General features: G+C 59.6%; 5 protein-coding genes across 5 annotated transcripts; 4 read left to right on the forward strand and 1 right to left on the reverse strand.

Moving 5' to 3' along the window:
- Nucleotides 1-386: 386 nt before the first annotated feature.
- PAN0_010c4086 (uncharacterized protein) lies at nucleotides 387-1,640 on the forward strand (the record flags this gene model as incomplete). The annotated part of the gene is made up of 3 exons (XM_014800540.1): nucleotides 387-448; nucleotides 505-753; nucleotides 995-1,640. The coding sequence occupies 3 exons, from the start codon at nucleotides 387-389 to the stop codon at nucleotides 1,638-1,640; spliced, it is 957 nt and encodes a 318-aa protein (XP_014656026.1).
- A 1,704-nt stretch (nucleotides 1,641-3,344) lies between these two features.
- PAN0_010c4087 (aconitate hydratase) lies at nucleotides 3,345-6,176 on the forward strand (the record flags this gene model as incomplete). Its single annotated transcript, XM_014800541.1, has 2 exons — nucleotides 3,345-3,559; nucleotides 4,001-6,176. The coding sequence occupies 2 exons, from the start codon at nucleotides 3,345-3,347 to the stop codon at nucleotides 6,174-6,176; spliced, it is 2,391 nt and encodes a 796-aa protein (XP_014656027.1).
- A 2,342-nt stretch (nucleotides 6,177-8,518) lies between these two features.
- On the forward strand, nucleotides 8,519-10,222 carry PAN0_010c4088 (MFS general substrate transporter; the record flags this gene model as incomplete). The annotated part of the gene is made up of 1 exon (XM_014800542.1): nucleotides 8,519-10,222. The coding sequence occupies one exon, from the start codon at nucleotides 8,519-8,521 to the stop codon at nucleotides 10,220-10,222; it is 1,704 nt and encodes a 567-aa protein (XP_014656028.1).
- A 735-nt stretch (nucleotides 10,223-10,957) lies between these two features.
- PAN0_010d4089 (chalcone isomerase) lies at nucleotides 10,958-12,034 on the reverse strand (the record flags this gene model as incomplete). The annotated part of the gene is made up of 1 exon (XM_014800543.1): nucleotides 10,958-12,034. The coding sequence occupies one exon, from the start codon at nucleotides 12,032-12,034 to the stop codon at nucleotides 10,958-10,960; it is 1,077 nt and encodes a 358-aa protein (XP_014656029.1).
- Nucleotides 12,035-12,574: 540 nt separating this feature from the next.
- PAN0_010c4090 (glucosamine 6-phosphate) lies at nucleotides 12,575-13,114 on the forward strand (the record flags this gene model as incomplete). The annotated part of the gene is made up of 1 exon (XM_014800544.1): nucleotides 12,575-13,114. One exon carries the CDS (start codon nucleotides 12,575-12,577, stop codon nucleotides 13,112-13,114), a length of 540 nt encoding a protein of 179 aa, XP_014656030.1.
- Nucleotides 13,115-13,185: the final 71 nt, after the last annotated feature.

A 13,185-nucleotide genomic window follows, 5' to 3' on the forward strand; every position in this document is an offset into this window, starting at 1 on the left:
AAGTGCACGTGATGTAACCACAACCTCGGCCGAGCATTTTCGAATTTGATGCCTTACGCGTAGGCGTGTCGGAACCGCCTGCCAACTCGAATCCGCGCCTGCCTGCAGCCAGCAGTGCGCTGAAGAGCGTCGCGAAGCAGCGATGGCCTAATTCGCCCAGTCGAGGCGCCCCTCTGGAATTCGAGAAGGTGCCGACCTGGCGCACTGGACGGCGTCCCATCAGTCAGAGGACTCAGCCCTGGCCGAAGTGTCGACTTGGGCTTGGAGATTCGAGGCTGAAGGCTGGCAGCGCGCGTCCGCTGCATCCTCGGCGCGCTCGTCATCGCTTCCCTTTGCTCCCTCCATCTCTCGTATCTTCAAGACATCACTTCTATACCACCGACAAAATGACCTTCGCTACTCTGTGGTACAGCCACCCCCGAAAGTTCGGCAAGGGCTCGCGCCAGTGGTAAGTGCATCCCCGACCAACAAAGGCACCGACACATACGCGGCCGACGGGCACAGCTACGAGCACATCGACAGCACCAAACGCATGAATCACCACCGTATATCGACCCGCAGTATCGACGAAGCATCGACGCAGCTTCCTCCGCCGCCGCCGCCACTACGTCCACGACCAAGCATGATATCGGTGCAGCGCCAGAGATCCCAGAACACCTCGACCAAGCAGCAGTTCATCTCTTCTGCTTATGCAGATGGCATATCTGTCGGAGAAAATGGAAACGGAGATAGTCGGCAGGAGGACATTGGAAGGTCCTGCACAGCTGTTCAAAGATGGAAGATGGGAGAACAGAGCATTGGGTGAACCAGATCTCGCGTCGATGCTACGTCATCCTCAAGGGATCGCAGTGCACGTATCGGATGGATCAGCGTGGATGGCAGTGTTGACAGGGACAATCGAGGACCACAGCGACTATGGTCCACAAGTTTGGGTTTCTTGACGCAGACTTGCTCGACGCGCTATCCCGGCAGTAAGACGATAGACTGCGGACAGCGACATCTCTGCAGCAAAGATCATGTTATTCCAGCAGCCGTTCGTTCACCGACAACGTTCGTTCCTCGACAAAGTCGTGGCGCATCTGCCATCGGGCTCGTCTTACAACGTTGTTCCGGGTTGGGCGACCTCGTGTCCCTCCGCATTCTTATTGGTCACACGCCATCCTTCGCTTCCAATGTGCAACGCCTCGACACTGCTCTCGATGCTGCTCCATGCTCAACCCGTCGGCGCCTTGTTCTGTCGATATGTTCGATCGCTTAAACGTCTCGTACTGACCACATCGGATCTCGCTCGATTCTCCACAATAGCCGTGTCTGCGCCAACCAGGGTGGTATCATCCGAAAGTACGGCCTCGACATCTGCCGTCAGTGCTTCCGCGAGCGCGCCGACCAGATCGGTTTCCACAAGTACCGTTAAAGCACTTTCCGGTCTCTCGTCCAGCAACCCATCGTCATCCGCCCTATCCCCCGTCTTTCTCGCATCCAAAAGCCTCGGCCAGGGACGTTCGTCTAGACTTCACCTTCACCATGTCCGACTCGCTCCACATGGGTCTTGCAGCCCGATCATAGCCTCACGCTCGGTCGCGGCTGCCTGGTCGATACCGTACGCGGCAGGAGGCAATGCTACCGACGCTTGTCACTAGCTCCTGTCAAATACGTTTTCATCCGCTATGACAGCAAACAAAACTATTCTTTGGTCCCAGACTCGGCAGCTGTGTTTGTGTGATCATGCTGAGACGCTGCATGCTTCCTTGATTGACGATCAATCGAGTTCGACGCTTCGTGTTGAAGCTGGCCAGTTTGATCGTTCCTTGGCCGTCTTCACTTGACTGTCCACATAGATGCATGGCTGGACATGTGGCACTCCCACAGGCCTGGTCGACAAGGATCCTGCTAGCATGCGAGCATTCATCGGCTCAAGCCCGAGACTATGTTCGTGCGGCGTCAGGAGGATCGCAATCGTCCAAGGTCCAAGTTGGGCCAGACCCGATTTGTATCGGGCATTCCCGCGCGAGAAGGCGTAGCGGTCATTTGCGGAATTGAGCAGGGTCCGCCTGCAATGTGCAAGAAGACGCGCAAAGCCGATGTTTGAATTGGCCGCCTCGTGATTGGGCCGGCTCCACCACCCTCGAGCCCTGGAAAGCTTTGATACCACACTCCGCTTGCTGCCCTCGACAGGTTGTGATGCCAGTTTCATATAGATACGAGCTCCACGTGATGGATCAATACGCCATGCTTGTGCGCTATCGTGATGGAAGAACGGTGTTGCTCACCATCACGGACAGTTGGGGTTGCTTGCGAAGGACGGAGACAGCCGCAATAGCGACGGACGGAAGGAGCTCAGATTGATGAGCGCGCCCGATCTCGGTGTGCCTTTCACGGAATCCACGCCCTCGTCCAGCTCGGCTGTTTCGTGTTCCACTTTTCTTGTCTTTGGGCGATGTCATGCCAGCCCTTGTATTCTGTGCTTCATGCTTGGCAGCTTGACATTGGCAGCCAAATAGTTGTGACCATCTCGATGCTTTCGAGATGATGGCATCGACGTCTGCTGTACAGGGGTAGGACGAATAGGTGGCCGGCGTCGGTCCAACCGGCCCAGAGACCAAGGGTCGAGGCTGGGTAGTTGCAGGCTGCAGTGCGGCCAGCCGAATCGAATTTACAAGGAATTACAGCCTCAGCCCTGGCTCGAGACGCGGCACTTGCAGGCTTTTGAATTCGGTGCCGCTGGGTGAAGCTCTCGCCAAAACGCGCGTGTTGATTGGACCGTGCTCTCACGCCGCGACTTGGCGATGGCGCTCGGCCTGCAAGTGCCGTTGGTGGCCGGTGACCCGTCCCAGCAGCTGCGCAGCCTGTTCGAGGCTCGTGAATCACGCTTCAGCCGAAACTGCTGGTGCATCTCTTCGGTTGAAAATCAGAAAGCGTGGCTGGCTGGCGTCCCCCGCCCTGCCCGATCCCCAGTTCCCTGCCGTGTCCTGCCTGGATGTTTTTGCATTTTTCACCTTTTGCACGCATGTCGTTGTGTGGCCCTGCCAGAGCGCGGAGTGCGCGCGCGCCAGGTGCTGCTGCTGAGCGAGGATCAGACCGGACGGAAAGACCCCCCCGCCCGGCCCACGTCTCTGTCGGCTCTTTTCGCGTGTGATCCAGAGTGCAGTGGGTGAGCGGTTCCCCCGTCCGCCTGTCCGCCCTCTGGTAGCTCGCGCCGTCTCGTCTCGTCGGCTGCCCCGTATCTCCCCTTTTCTTCCGCGCCGGCCGCTTCTGCATCTCGAACCACCATCATCTCCTTCCATCCCCATCCCTTTCTGCATTCAGAGTTGAGAGCAGGGTAGTTGGTATCCTCACCACACATCATGCTTCCCCTCCGAGCTCTCCGATCCTCGTCCCTCCGGGCGGCCGCCAAGGCCCCCCTGGCCCGCGGCTACGCTACTACCGTTGCCGAGGAGGCCGCCGAAATCTCGCCTTCCCTCTTTGACAAGAAGGTCGAGATGTCGGTCGTTGAGAAGGGCAAGGGCTACTACGTCAACTACAAGCGCATCGAGGACAACCTCAAGGTCGTCCGATCTCGGTAAGTTTCATGTTATCGCTCCTCTCCTTTCGTTCGCATGCGTTTGCGCGTCTTGCACCCCAGGCGTCCATGGCATGGAATGCAGAGGCGAAGCGGAACCATCGTGCGAGCTCCAGCTCGTTTCCTTGTTATGCTGCTGTTGAAACTAGGAGCTCCGCCAATGCGGTCCTTCTTGATTCCGCAGCCAGAGCCGGCAAGATTCATGAAAGCCTCTGCCTGGGAGGCCTTTGAGCTGTGTTTGCAACCTCAGCGCCCGATCAGCTGGCTCGGCAAACCCGCGCGCGCAATGCGAGCAGGAGTGCCGAATTGTCCAGCTTGATTCGGCGGCGAGACTCGCTTTCGTGCTACCAGCGCTTCGAGATGCGTTGATCGCGCGCAAGAAAAAAGAACCAGCATGCTGACCTTTGTCCGCCCTCCCTCTCTTGGTTCTCCGCTCCAAAGTCTTAACCGTCCTCTCTCGCTCGCCGAGAAGATCGTTTACGGTCACTTGGACAACCCCCACGAGCAGGAGATCAGCCGTGGCCAGTCGTACCTCAAGCTCCGCCCCGACCGTGTCGCCTGCCAGGATGCCACCGCCCAGATGGCCCTCCTCCAGTTCATGTCGGCCGGTCTCCCCACCGTCGCCGTCCCCACCACCGTCCACTGCGACCACCTTATCGAGGCCCAGGTCGGTGGTGCCAAGGACTTGGCCCGCGCCATTGAGATCAACAAGGAGGTCTACGACTTCCTCGCCACTGCCACCGCCAAGTACGGCATCGGCTTCTGGAAGCCCGGCTCCGGTATCATTCACCAGATCATCCTCGAGAACTACGCCTTCCCCGGTGGTCTCATGATCGGTACCGACTCGCACACCCCCAACGCCGGTGGTCTCGGCATGATCGCCTGCGGTGTCGGTGGTGCCGACGCCGTCGACGTCATGGCCGACATCCCCTGGGAGCTCAAGGCACCCAAGGTCATCGGTGTCGAGCTCAAGGGCAAGCTGTCCGGCTGGACCACCCCCAAGGACGTCATCCTCAAGGTCGCCGGTGAGCTCACCGTCAAGGGTGGTACCGGTGCCATCATCGAGTACAAGGGTGCCGGTGTCGAGTCGCTCTCGTGCACGGGCATGGCCACCATCTGCAACATGGGTGCCGAGATCGGCGCCACCACCTCGGTGTTCCCCTACAACGAGCGCATGGGCGACTACCTGCGCGCCACCAACCGATCCGAGATCGCCGACCTCGCCAAGGGCTTCCAGCGCAACCTCCTCCCCGACTCGGGCGCCGAGTACGACTCGCACATCGAGATCAACCTCGACACGCTCGAGCCCCACATCAACGGCCCCTTCACCCCCGATCTTGCCACCCCCCTCTCCAAGTTCGCCGAGGAGGTCAAGAAGAACGACTGGCCCGAGGAGCTCAAGGTCTCGCTCATCGGCTCGTGCACCAACTCGTCCTACGAGGACATGAGCCGCTCCGCCTCGATCGCCGAGGAGGCTGCCGCCCACGGCCTCAAGGTCAAGTCGCAGTTCACCATCACCCCCGGTTCGGAGCAGATCCGTGCCACCATCGAGCGCGACGGCCAGATGGAGGCCCTCGAGAAGGCTGGCGGTATGGTGCTTGCCAACGCCTGCGGCCCTTGCATCGGTCAGTGGGACCGCAAGGACATCAAGAAGGGTGACAAGAACTCGATCATCACCTCGTACAACCGTAACTTCACCGGCCGTAACGACGCCAACCCCGCCACCCACGCCTTTGTCGCCTCGCCCGACCTCGTCACCGCCATGGCCTTCGCCGGCCGCCTCACCTTCAACCCCATGACCGACAGCCTCAAGGGTGCCGACGGCAAGGAGTTCAAGTTCACCGCCCCCAGCGGCAAGGAGCTGCCTCCCCGCGGCTACGACCCCGGCAACAACACCTACCAAGACCCCCCCAAGGACCGCTCGTCGGTTCAGGTCGCCATCGACCCCAAGTCGGACCGTCTGCAGAAGCTCGAGCCCTTCAAGCCCTGGAACGGCAAGAACCCCACCGACTGCCCCGTCCTCATCAAGGCGCAGGGCAAGTGCACCACCGACCACATCTCGGCCGGTGGCCCGTGGCTCAAGTACCGCGGTCACCTCGAGAACATCTCGAACAACTGCCTGATCGGCGCCATCAACGCCGCCAACGGCAAGGCCAACGAGGTGCAGAACGTCTTCTCGGGCGAGTGGGGACCGGTGCCCGCCACCGCCATCCAGTACCGCGAGTCGGGCAAGCCCTGGGTCGTGATCGGTGACGAGAACTACGGTGAGGGCTCGTCGCGAGAGCACGCCGCTCTCGAGCCCCGTTTCCTCGGTGGCTGTGCCGTCATTGCGCGCTCGTTTGCTCGTATCCACCAGACCAACCTGCGCAAGCAGGGCATGCTCGCCTTTGAGTTCGCCAACCCCGCCGACTACGACAAGGTCCGCTCGGACGACCTCGTCGACATCATCGGCGTTACCGAGCTCGCCGAGGGCTCCAAGGTCTCGCTCGTCTGCAAGCACAAGGACGGCTCCAAGGACGAGCTGCCGCTCACCCACACCATGAACGACAACCAGATCTCGTGGTTCAAGCACGGCTCGGCCCTCAACAAGATGGCTGCCGCCGCCAAGTCGGCCTAAGCGGGCTTGCGGCAGGCTATGCCGTTGCCATGGCAGATGTGATACGGCTCGTTCCTGTACCCGTCTTGCTCTGCTCCTTGTCCAATCTGTACTTGTTCAAAAACCGTCGCTTGTCTGTGCTCGACGATGAAAGAAAGCATGTTTGTCTCTGATTTCCTATTGCGAGCGTGGAAGTTGATGAGCGGGTAAAAGCAACACGATGAGTTTAAACGAGCTATGGTGGATTTCGGAGCGGCTCGATGAATGGTGTTCGGAAAGAGCCGACCCCGCTGCCTCGTGGGTGGGATCTTGATCGATAGCAACATCGGGCGGAGCGGAACAGGCGGCAGAGCGGAATCGAAAGGCAGGCAGAGCGGCATGCAAAGCGACATCGTGCTTCGCTGCATACTTGCAGATGGCGGTACTTGACCGACGCGGTTCTCACGCTGACGGTCGAAGCCTCCCGATCATCGTAGGATCTCGATCTGCGATACATCTTTCCCGATCACTCTGAAAGTGACATGCTCGAGTGTGTCCGTAGAATAGAGCCATGTTGTCGGCGGTGTCTGGAAGAAAACGGCAGTACCGGCAACACCGGGCTCTCCGAGCGTCTCGCGCGCGCGGTTCGAGGTTTTTCCTTCCGGTGTGTGCAGTTTGAAAATGCGCTCCAGCTTGGCAGTCGGCACTCGCGCATCATCGTGCGAGACCGGAGTCTGAATTCCCAACTCCCCTCGATTGTGATCCCGCCCGAAGCCGTGTACTGTACTTTTCATCTTCTTCCGCCCGGGTCGCCGTGTCGTGTTTCATCCCCCTTGGCAGTTCCACCCGGGCAAAGCTTGGCAGCCGGAGTTCATCGCGCAATTTACTCAGAAAGGCCAGCGGCGATCGTAGCGTTGTTTACCCCCAACCTCTCATGGCGCTTGCGAATGAGAATGATCTCGAGATGGGGCTTTGCAGCGCCGACGAGGCAGCAGGAGATGCACGCTCTCGGAGCTCTGTGGACCGGATCCGAGAAAAGGATGGTACTCGAGCGGCGCGGAAAAGATATCTTGCTGCTGTGAGTTCATCGTCTCTGTGAAGTTCATTTTGTCCTGGATGCGGGCGTTGGTTTGCTGCACTTCGGTTGCAGGCTGCAGTGGAAACCCACTGCATACAACTCTGCGTTGTGGCTGGCACCCCCAAACCCTTCGACTGGGATGAGGGCGTTTGAAAAGAAGAAAAAAAGGCCCTTTTTTCCAGCAATCCGCCAAAATTGCTTTTCAGGCGGCTCGGGCGCGTAAGTTAGCGGTTGAGGGTGTCGTCGACCTCGGTGGAATCGGCTTGCGAATTGACAGGATTAGGCGCTCGCCTTGGTCCCGTGGTCCGCATCGCTGATTTTTTATAATGGAAATTCTCCGTTTCACACTGGTCAGACGCCGTCGGTCATCGTCAGCAGCGCATTCTCGCCCGGGCGGGGATGTCTCTCGATCCACAGCGGTGTCGGCTGTGCCAGGAGGGTCGTGACCCGCTCTGTCTCACGTCGTTCTTCTGCTCGAAGGCTGTACCTTTGCTTCCTTGCTTTGGCTGCATCGCGTGCCTGCGTGTGGCTGCGACAAGGTGCCCTGCTGACCCGCATGTGGATGCACATCGCGCGCGCACAACCCCGTCACCTCGCCTGCACCTCGCGCCTGCATCTGCGCCCGCGCTCGCTGCCCTTCACGGCGTAAACGCGCAGCGTGTTTGGCACGCGGCTTTGGCGGAATCGGCCAACGCCGCCAGCCTGTTCAGATGTGCAGAGGAAATCGAGCTATTCGCCATCAGCCGTCCGCCACTCACTCCGTCTTGCACTTTCCCAGCTGGGACCCTCCCGTGAGCGGCCCTCGCTTACAGCATCGCAACGGTGTTCGCCAGCCTCTACCCGACCGCTTCGCTTGTGCCTTGTGTGCCCTGAGTCTTTGAGCCCACCCCCATTTCCTCGTGCAGATGATCTCCTCCTCTGCGCTCCTGCCCGCCAATCCGTCCACCGGCACTTCATTTCCAAGCCTTCTCTTTTTTTTCCCCACTCTGCCTCGAGCCCTGATGGTTCGGTTTCCACGCCACCCTGAGCTACTTGGCATTTTGACTCGTCGGAGCAGCAAAGGGTTCAGTCTTGAGCCACACTCACAAGGCCCCGCCGCCATTCCCTGCCGATCGCCTCAAATACCGCACTGCATCCTTGAGCCCGTCACCTTTCTCCCCCTCATCCCCCATCCAAGCCGGTCTCTTCGCGAAGCAACCAGCTCCTACTTTGACCCCATCGCGTGGATCCACAGAGCGTAGCCCCTTTGCCCTCTGCCCACTCCGACAATCCCCTCTCCCTGTCCTCCGCTCGACACTGGTCCAAGATGAGCCACTCTCCCGTCGAACCGGTCAAGGTCGGCGACGAGACCATCGCGAAGGGCAACGAAGCTAACCAGCACGTCAAGCCCGCCAATGGTGACCAGCTCGAGAAGCAGGTCTCGCCTCTCGAGTCCGAGGTGTTTTCGCGCCCGGACGGCGCCTCGGTGGATGACATTTACGAGCGCAAGGTCTACATCCTCAACAAGGTCATGAACGACCACATCGGCATGGGCAAGGTCCAGTGGCAGCTCTTCCTCCTCTCTGGTTGGGGCTGGATGGCCGACAACCTCTGGCTCCAAGGCGTCGCCATCATTCTTCCGCAGGTCGAGCGTGAATTCAACATCTCCAGCGACGTCCGCTGGATGACCTTCTCGCTCTACTGCGGTCTCATCCTCGGCGCCGCCACCTGGGGTATCCTCGCCGACGTCATCGGCCGCCGTCCTTCTTTCAACATCACCCTCTGCATCGCTGGTATCTTTGGTATCGCTGGTGGTGCTGCCCCGAGCTTCGTCGGTCTCGGCGGTCTCCTTGCCGCGCTTGGTTTCGGTCTCGGCGGCAACCTGCCCGTCGACGGCATGATGTTCCTCGAGTTCGTCCCCGCCAAGTCCCAGTACCTCCTCACGCTCCTCTCGGTCTTTTGGTCGCTCGGCCAGCTCCTCGCCTCGCTCGTTGCCTGGGCGTTCATCGCCAACTACTCGTGCGACGACAACCAGTCCAACACGGTCACCGGCCCCAACACCGTCGCTTGCGACGTCAGCCAGAACAAGGGCTGGCGCTACAGCTTCTACACCTTTGGCGCGCTCACCTTTGCCATGTTTGTCGCGCGCTACTTTGTTTTCAACCTGCCCGAGTCGCCCAAGTACTACCTCTCCAGGGGTCGCGACGCCGATGCCGTCGCCGTGCTCAAGGACATTGCCGCGAGGAACGGCAAGCCGCTCGGCGACGACGTCATCTCGGTCGAGATCTTCCGCTCCGCTGCCGGCCAGGAGGCCAGCATGGACGCACAGGAGATCGAGCACAAGCCCAAGGGCATGAAGCGCATCACCTCGGCCCCCAAGGAATTCATCCACAACTTTAAGGGCGTCTCGTTCACCCCGGATCTCTCGCACGTCCGCCCGCTCTTCGTCGGCTGGCGCATGGCCGTTACCACCACCCTGCTCTGGGTGCTCTGGTCGCTCATCGGCCTCGCCTACCCGCTCTACAATGCCTTCCTGCCCATCTACCTCTCCGAGGCTCAGGGTCTCGACGGTGCTTCGGACGTCTACACCACCTACCGCAACTACGCTATCATTTCGGTCTGCGGTGTTCCAGGCTCCATCATTGCCGCCTGGGCCGTGGAGCTGCCCCGCTCTGGCCGACGTGGTGCGCTCGGCGTCGGTACGCTTCTGACCGGCGTTTTCCTCTTCCTCTTCACCACCGCCTCGACCGAAGGCGCTGTGCTTGGATACAACGCCGTAACGGCGTTGACTCAGAACATTATGTATGGAACGTTGTACTGCCTTACTCCGGAGCTTTTCCCCGCTCCGCATCGAGGAACAGGTGACGGAATCGCTGCTGCGCTCAACCGTATCTTCGGAGCGATGGCTCCCATCATCGGAATTTACGCTGGAGGCACTGCGCCGCTTTACGTGGCTGCTTCGCTCTTCCTTCTGTCGGGAGTGCTCTCCTTCCTCATCCCCCTCGATTCGCGCGGCAAGAGTGCGCTTTAATCGGTGCAACTTGCCTCCCGCGGGCACCTTGTTCCACCAGAATACCATCGCATGCTTCGCGCGTTGTACAGAAATGGAAATACCGTCGATCGCGTCTCGGCTCGGCTTGACAGGTGCGGGATTTGCAGCGCAAAAATAAGGCTTCTGTTTGTGGAGAAATCCAGCACTGCTGACTGAGCTTTCCTCGGATTTCCCTGCTCGTGCTGCCGACTCTGCTCTCCTCCCTCTGTGGTTGCCGACCTTTCCGAGAGCGGAACCGTACATCGCTCGGCCGCTCTGTACGGTCCGCGCTGGAAGGGCCGCCGCCCACAGAAGGAGGAGACCAGGGTCAGCGGCACAAGCCGGAAATCTCTCGGTTGTTGCTCCTTGTCTCGCAATTGAGTGCAGGCACACCGGGTGCGGATGGAGTGCGGGCACGCAACACAGTCTCCGTTAGCCAACAGCTCCGCTCCTGTGCGGCCCGTGTGTCGAAACTCTGATCAATGGTCAGCATTTAATTTGAAGTTAACGATCTATGTGCACCCGCAACACGCTCTGATTCCTCGGACTTTCCCACACGAAACAGACGAGGAGAGGATCCAGCTCTGTGTTGACTTGCTCACGCAAGCTGGTCAGTGGCTCGAGGGATTTGAGCGAGTCTCGCTGTTCCGGCTCACGGCAAACGCACAGATGATTCGAAAGGGTGTGCCAACTTAGTCAATTACACCACGCTTATGCTGCGAGCGAGGGGATGGACTATGGCTGCAATCCCTGCTGGACGGAGTTCTTGAAAGGAGTGCTGATCTCTCCGACATCGGCAAAGTAGGCGAGCGCGAGCTCCCTGGCAACCGTGAAGGCGGGGTCGACCGCGTTTGCGGACGACTGCTGAATCTCGTCCTTGTTCGGCGTCACCTGACCAAACGCCTGACCGTCGTACTCAAAGTTGAGCGACGCGGGAACCGGCTTGGAGTTGACGGCGGTGGGGAGAATGACAAGGTCGAGAGGCGAGCCCTTGGGGACCGAGCCGCGCGGGAACGAGTCCTTAATCTGCTGAATAGCGAGCTGAAATGCAGACTCGAGCGGGGAGTCGGTTTGCACGCGCGCATCCTTGATGGCCTTCTTGAGGCGGTTCTGAAGCGCACGAATGAATCCGTCGCGGAGGTGGTTGAAGTCGGTGTTGCGAACGGGGACGATGCGGATGACAGCGGCGGTGCCGTCGTCGAGCAGTTCCTTGACATTCTGCTCGAGCGTCTTGTCGTTAGAAGCGCGTGTCAAGCGCTCCTGCAGCTTGTTCTCGTCGATGTACAGAGCAGCGACGTAGACGCGGACGCGGAGGAAGGAGACCGTGCGAACACCCAAGCCAACGAGGCGGAGCTTGGACTGGTCCTGTGCCGAAGAGGACTTGAATGACACGGGCGTGGGAAGATACAGGGGAAATCCGAGACTGGTGTCGGGATCGACAACGAGCTGCTTGGAAGCGTCCGTAGCGATGCTCGTCAATGACTTGTCTTGGGCTGCTGGTGCTGCATCCAGCTTGAGAGTATCGGTGTTAGACAGAGAAATCACTGAAGCGGAGAAGCCGAAGAGAAGTGCAAGAGCGAGCGATGCACCTCTCGTGCTGCGCTGCGCGTTATTCGATGATGCTGCCGAGGCGGAAGCGGCGATCGGATGAAATGAGCTGTGGAAGAAGGCCGGCCTTGCTGCGCCCGCTGCTGCCAAAGAAGGCAAAGGCGGATAGGACGGCGTAAACGTCGAGAGCTTCCTTGACGCGACGGATCGAGGAACGATGAGCCGGGCCGCTCGAGAGAGGAGCTGTGTGTTGGATGCGAGCATAGTCTTTGACGGTCCGTGAGCGGTCGGATGGACCTGAGTTGAGTGTGATGAGAAGAGAGTGAATCGAGCTCAGTGGTGACGGAAGAGCCGAGCCGGACCTTCCGAGAAGCCAGCTGCGGCTGGGCTCGTGCATGAGCGGACGTGGGAAAAAGTGGTTCATTGTTAGAGTCGACACAGCCGAAGCGCTTCCGTTGAGTTTTGTAACGGCCAGTCTCTTCAGGGTCTCTGCTTGCAAGTGCAAATTCGTCCGAGGCGACAGAGTGACAGCGCGCGCGTGCATGCCCGTGGCCAGATAGCGAAATGTGAGGAACGTGAAGCGGTGTTTGTTCGCCTCATGCAGCTGTGGTGAACGAGCGATGCCTCCTGAAGCCAGGAGAGTGGAGGCGCGCCCCTGTGAAACAGCCAACCAACACCTCTCTGCCGCACCGCCAGCACAATTAGCATCTCGTTGGCTACACGTCCCGTCCCTTCCTCCCTTCACCATCATCGCCCCACGATCCACGCTCAGCCCGGCTTCGATTGCTTCGCCGCTCGCACACGATGCCGACGACGACATCTATGTTGACACCCGAATCCGAACTCCAGCTGTCGTTCGATTCCAGCTTAATACCGCAGGCCAGCAAGGATCTGCTTCCTTCCGATATCATCGTGCGCCCGCTCGCCAGCGACGACTATAACCGCGGCCACCTGCGCGTCCTTTCCGACCTCACACAAGCACCCGACGTCGGTCTGGCTGCATGGTCGAAGCAGTTCGCGCTCCAGCTCGCCGCTCCCAACACCTACTATCCTATCGTCTTCATCAACACTTCGACTGACCAGATCGTTGCCTGTGGCACGGTCTTCGTCGAGTACAAGTTCCTCCGAAGTGCTGGCCTATGTGGTCATATCGAAGACATCGTCGTACACAACGACGGCCAGGGAAAGGGCCTGGGCAAGCGCATCATCGAAATCTTGACACACATCGCAAAGGAGCGTGGCTGCTACAAGGTCATCCTCGACTGCAGCGAAAAGAACGTCCCCTTCTACGAAAAGTGCGGCTACCACAAGGCAGGAGAGCAGATGGCCATTTACTACGTCTAACGTAATTGTGCACCTCATACCTGTCGCTTCACGTCTCTTGCAGCATTCTAATGGACAATCGCTTTGCTCTG

Source organism: Moesziomyces antarcticus, assembly GCF_000747765.1.
Source record: "Moesziomyces antarcticus DNA, scaffold: scaffold_v10010, strain JCM 10317, whole genome shotgun sequence".
Taxonomy (NCBI): Eukaryota; Fungi; Basidiomycota; class Ustilaginomycetes; order Ustilaginales; family Ustilaginaceae; genus Moesziomyces; species Moesziomyces antarcticus.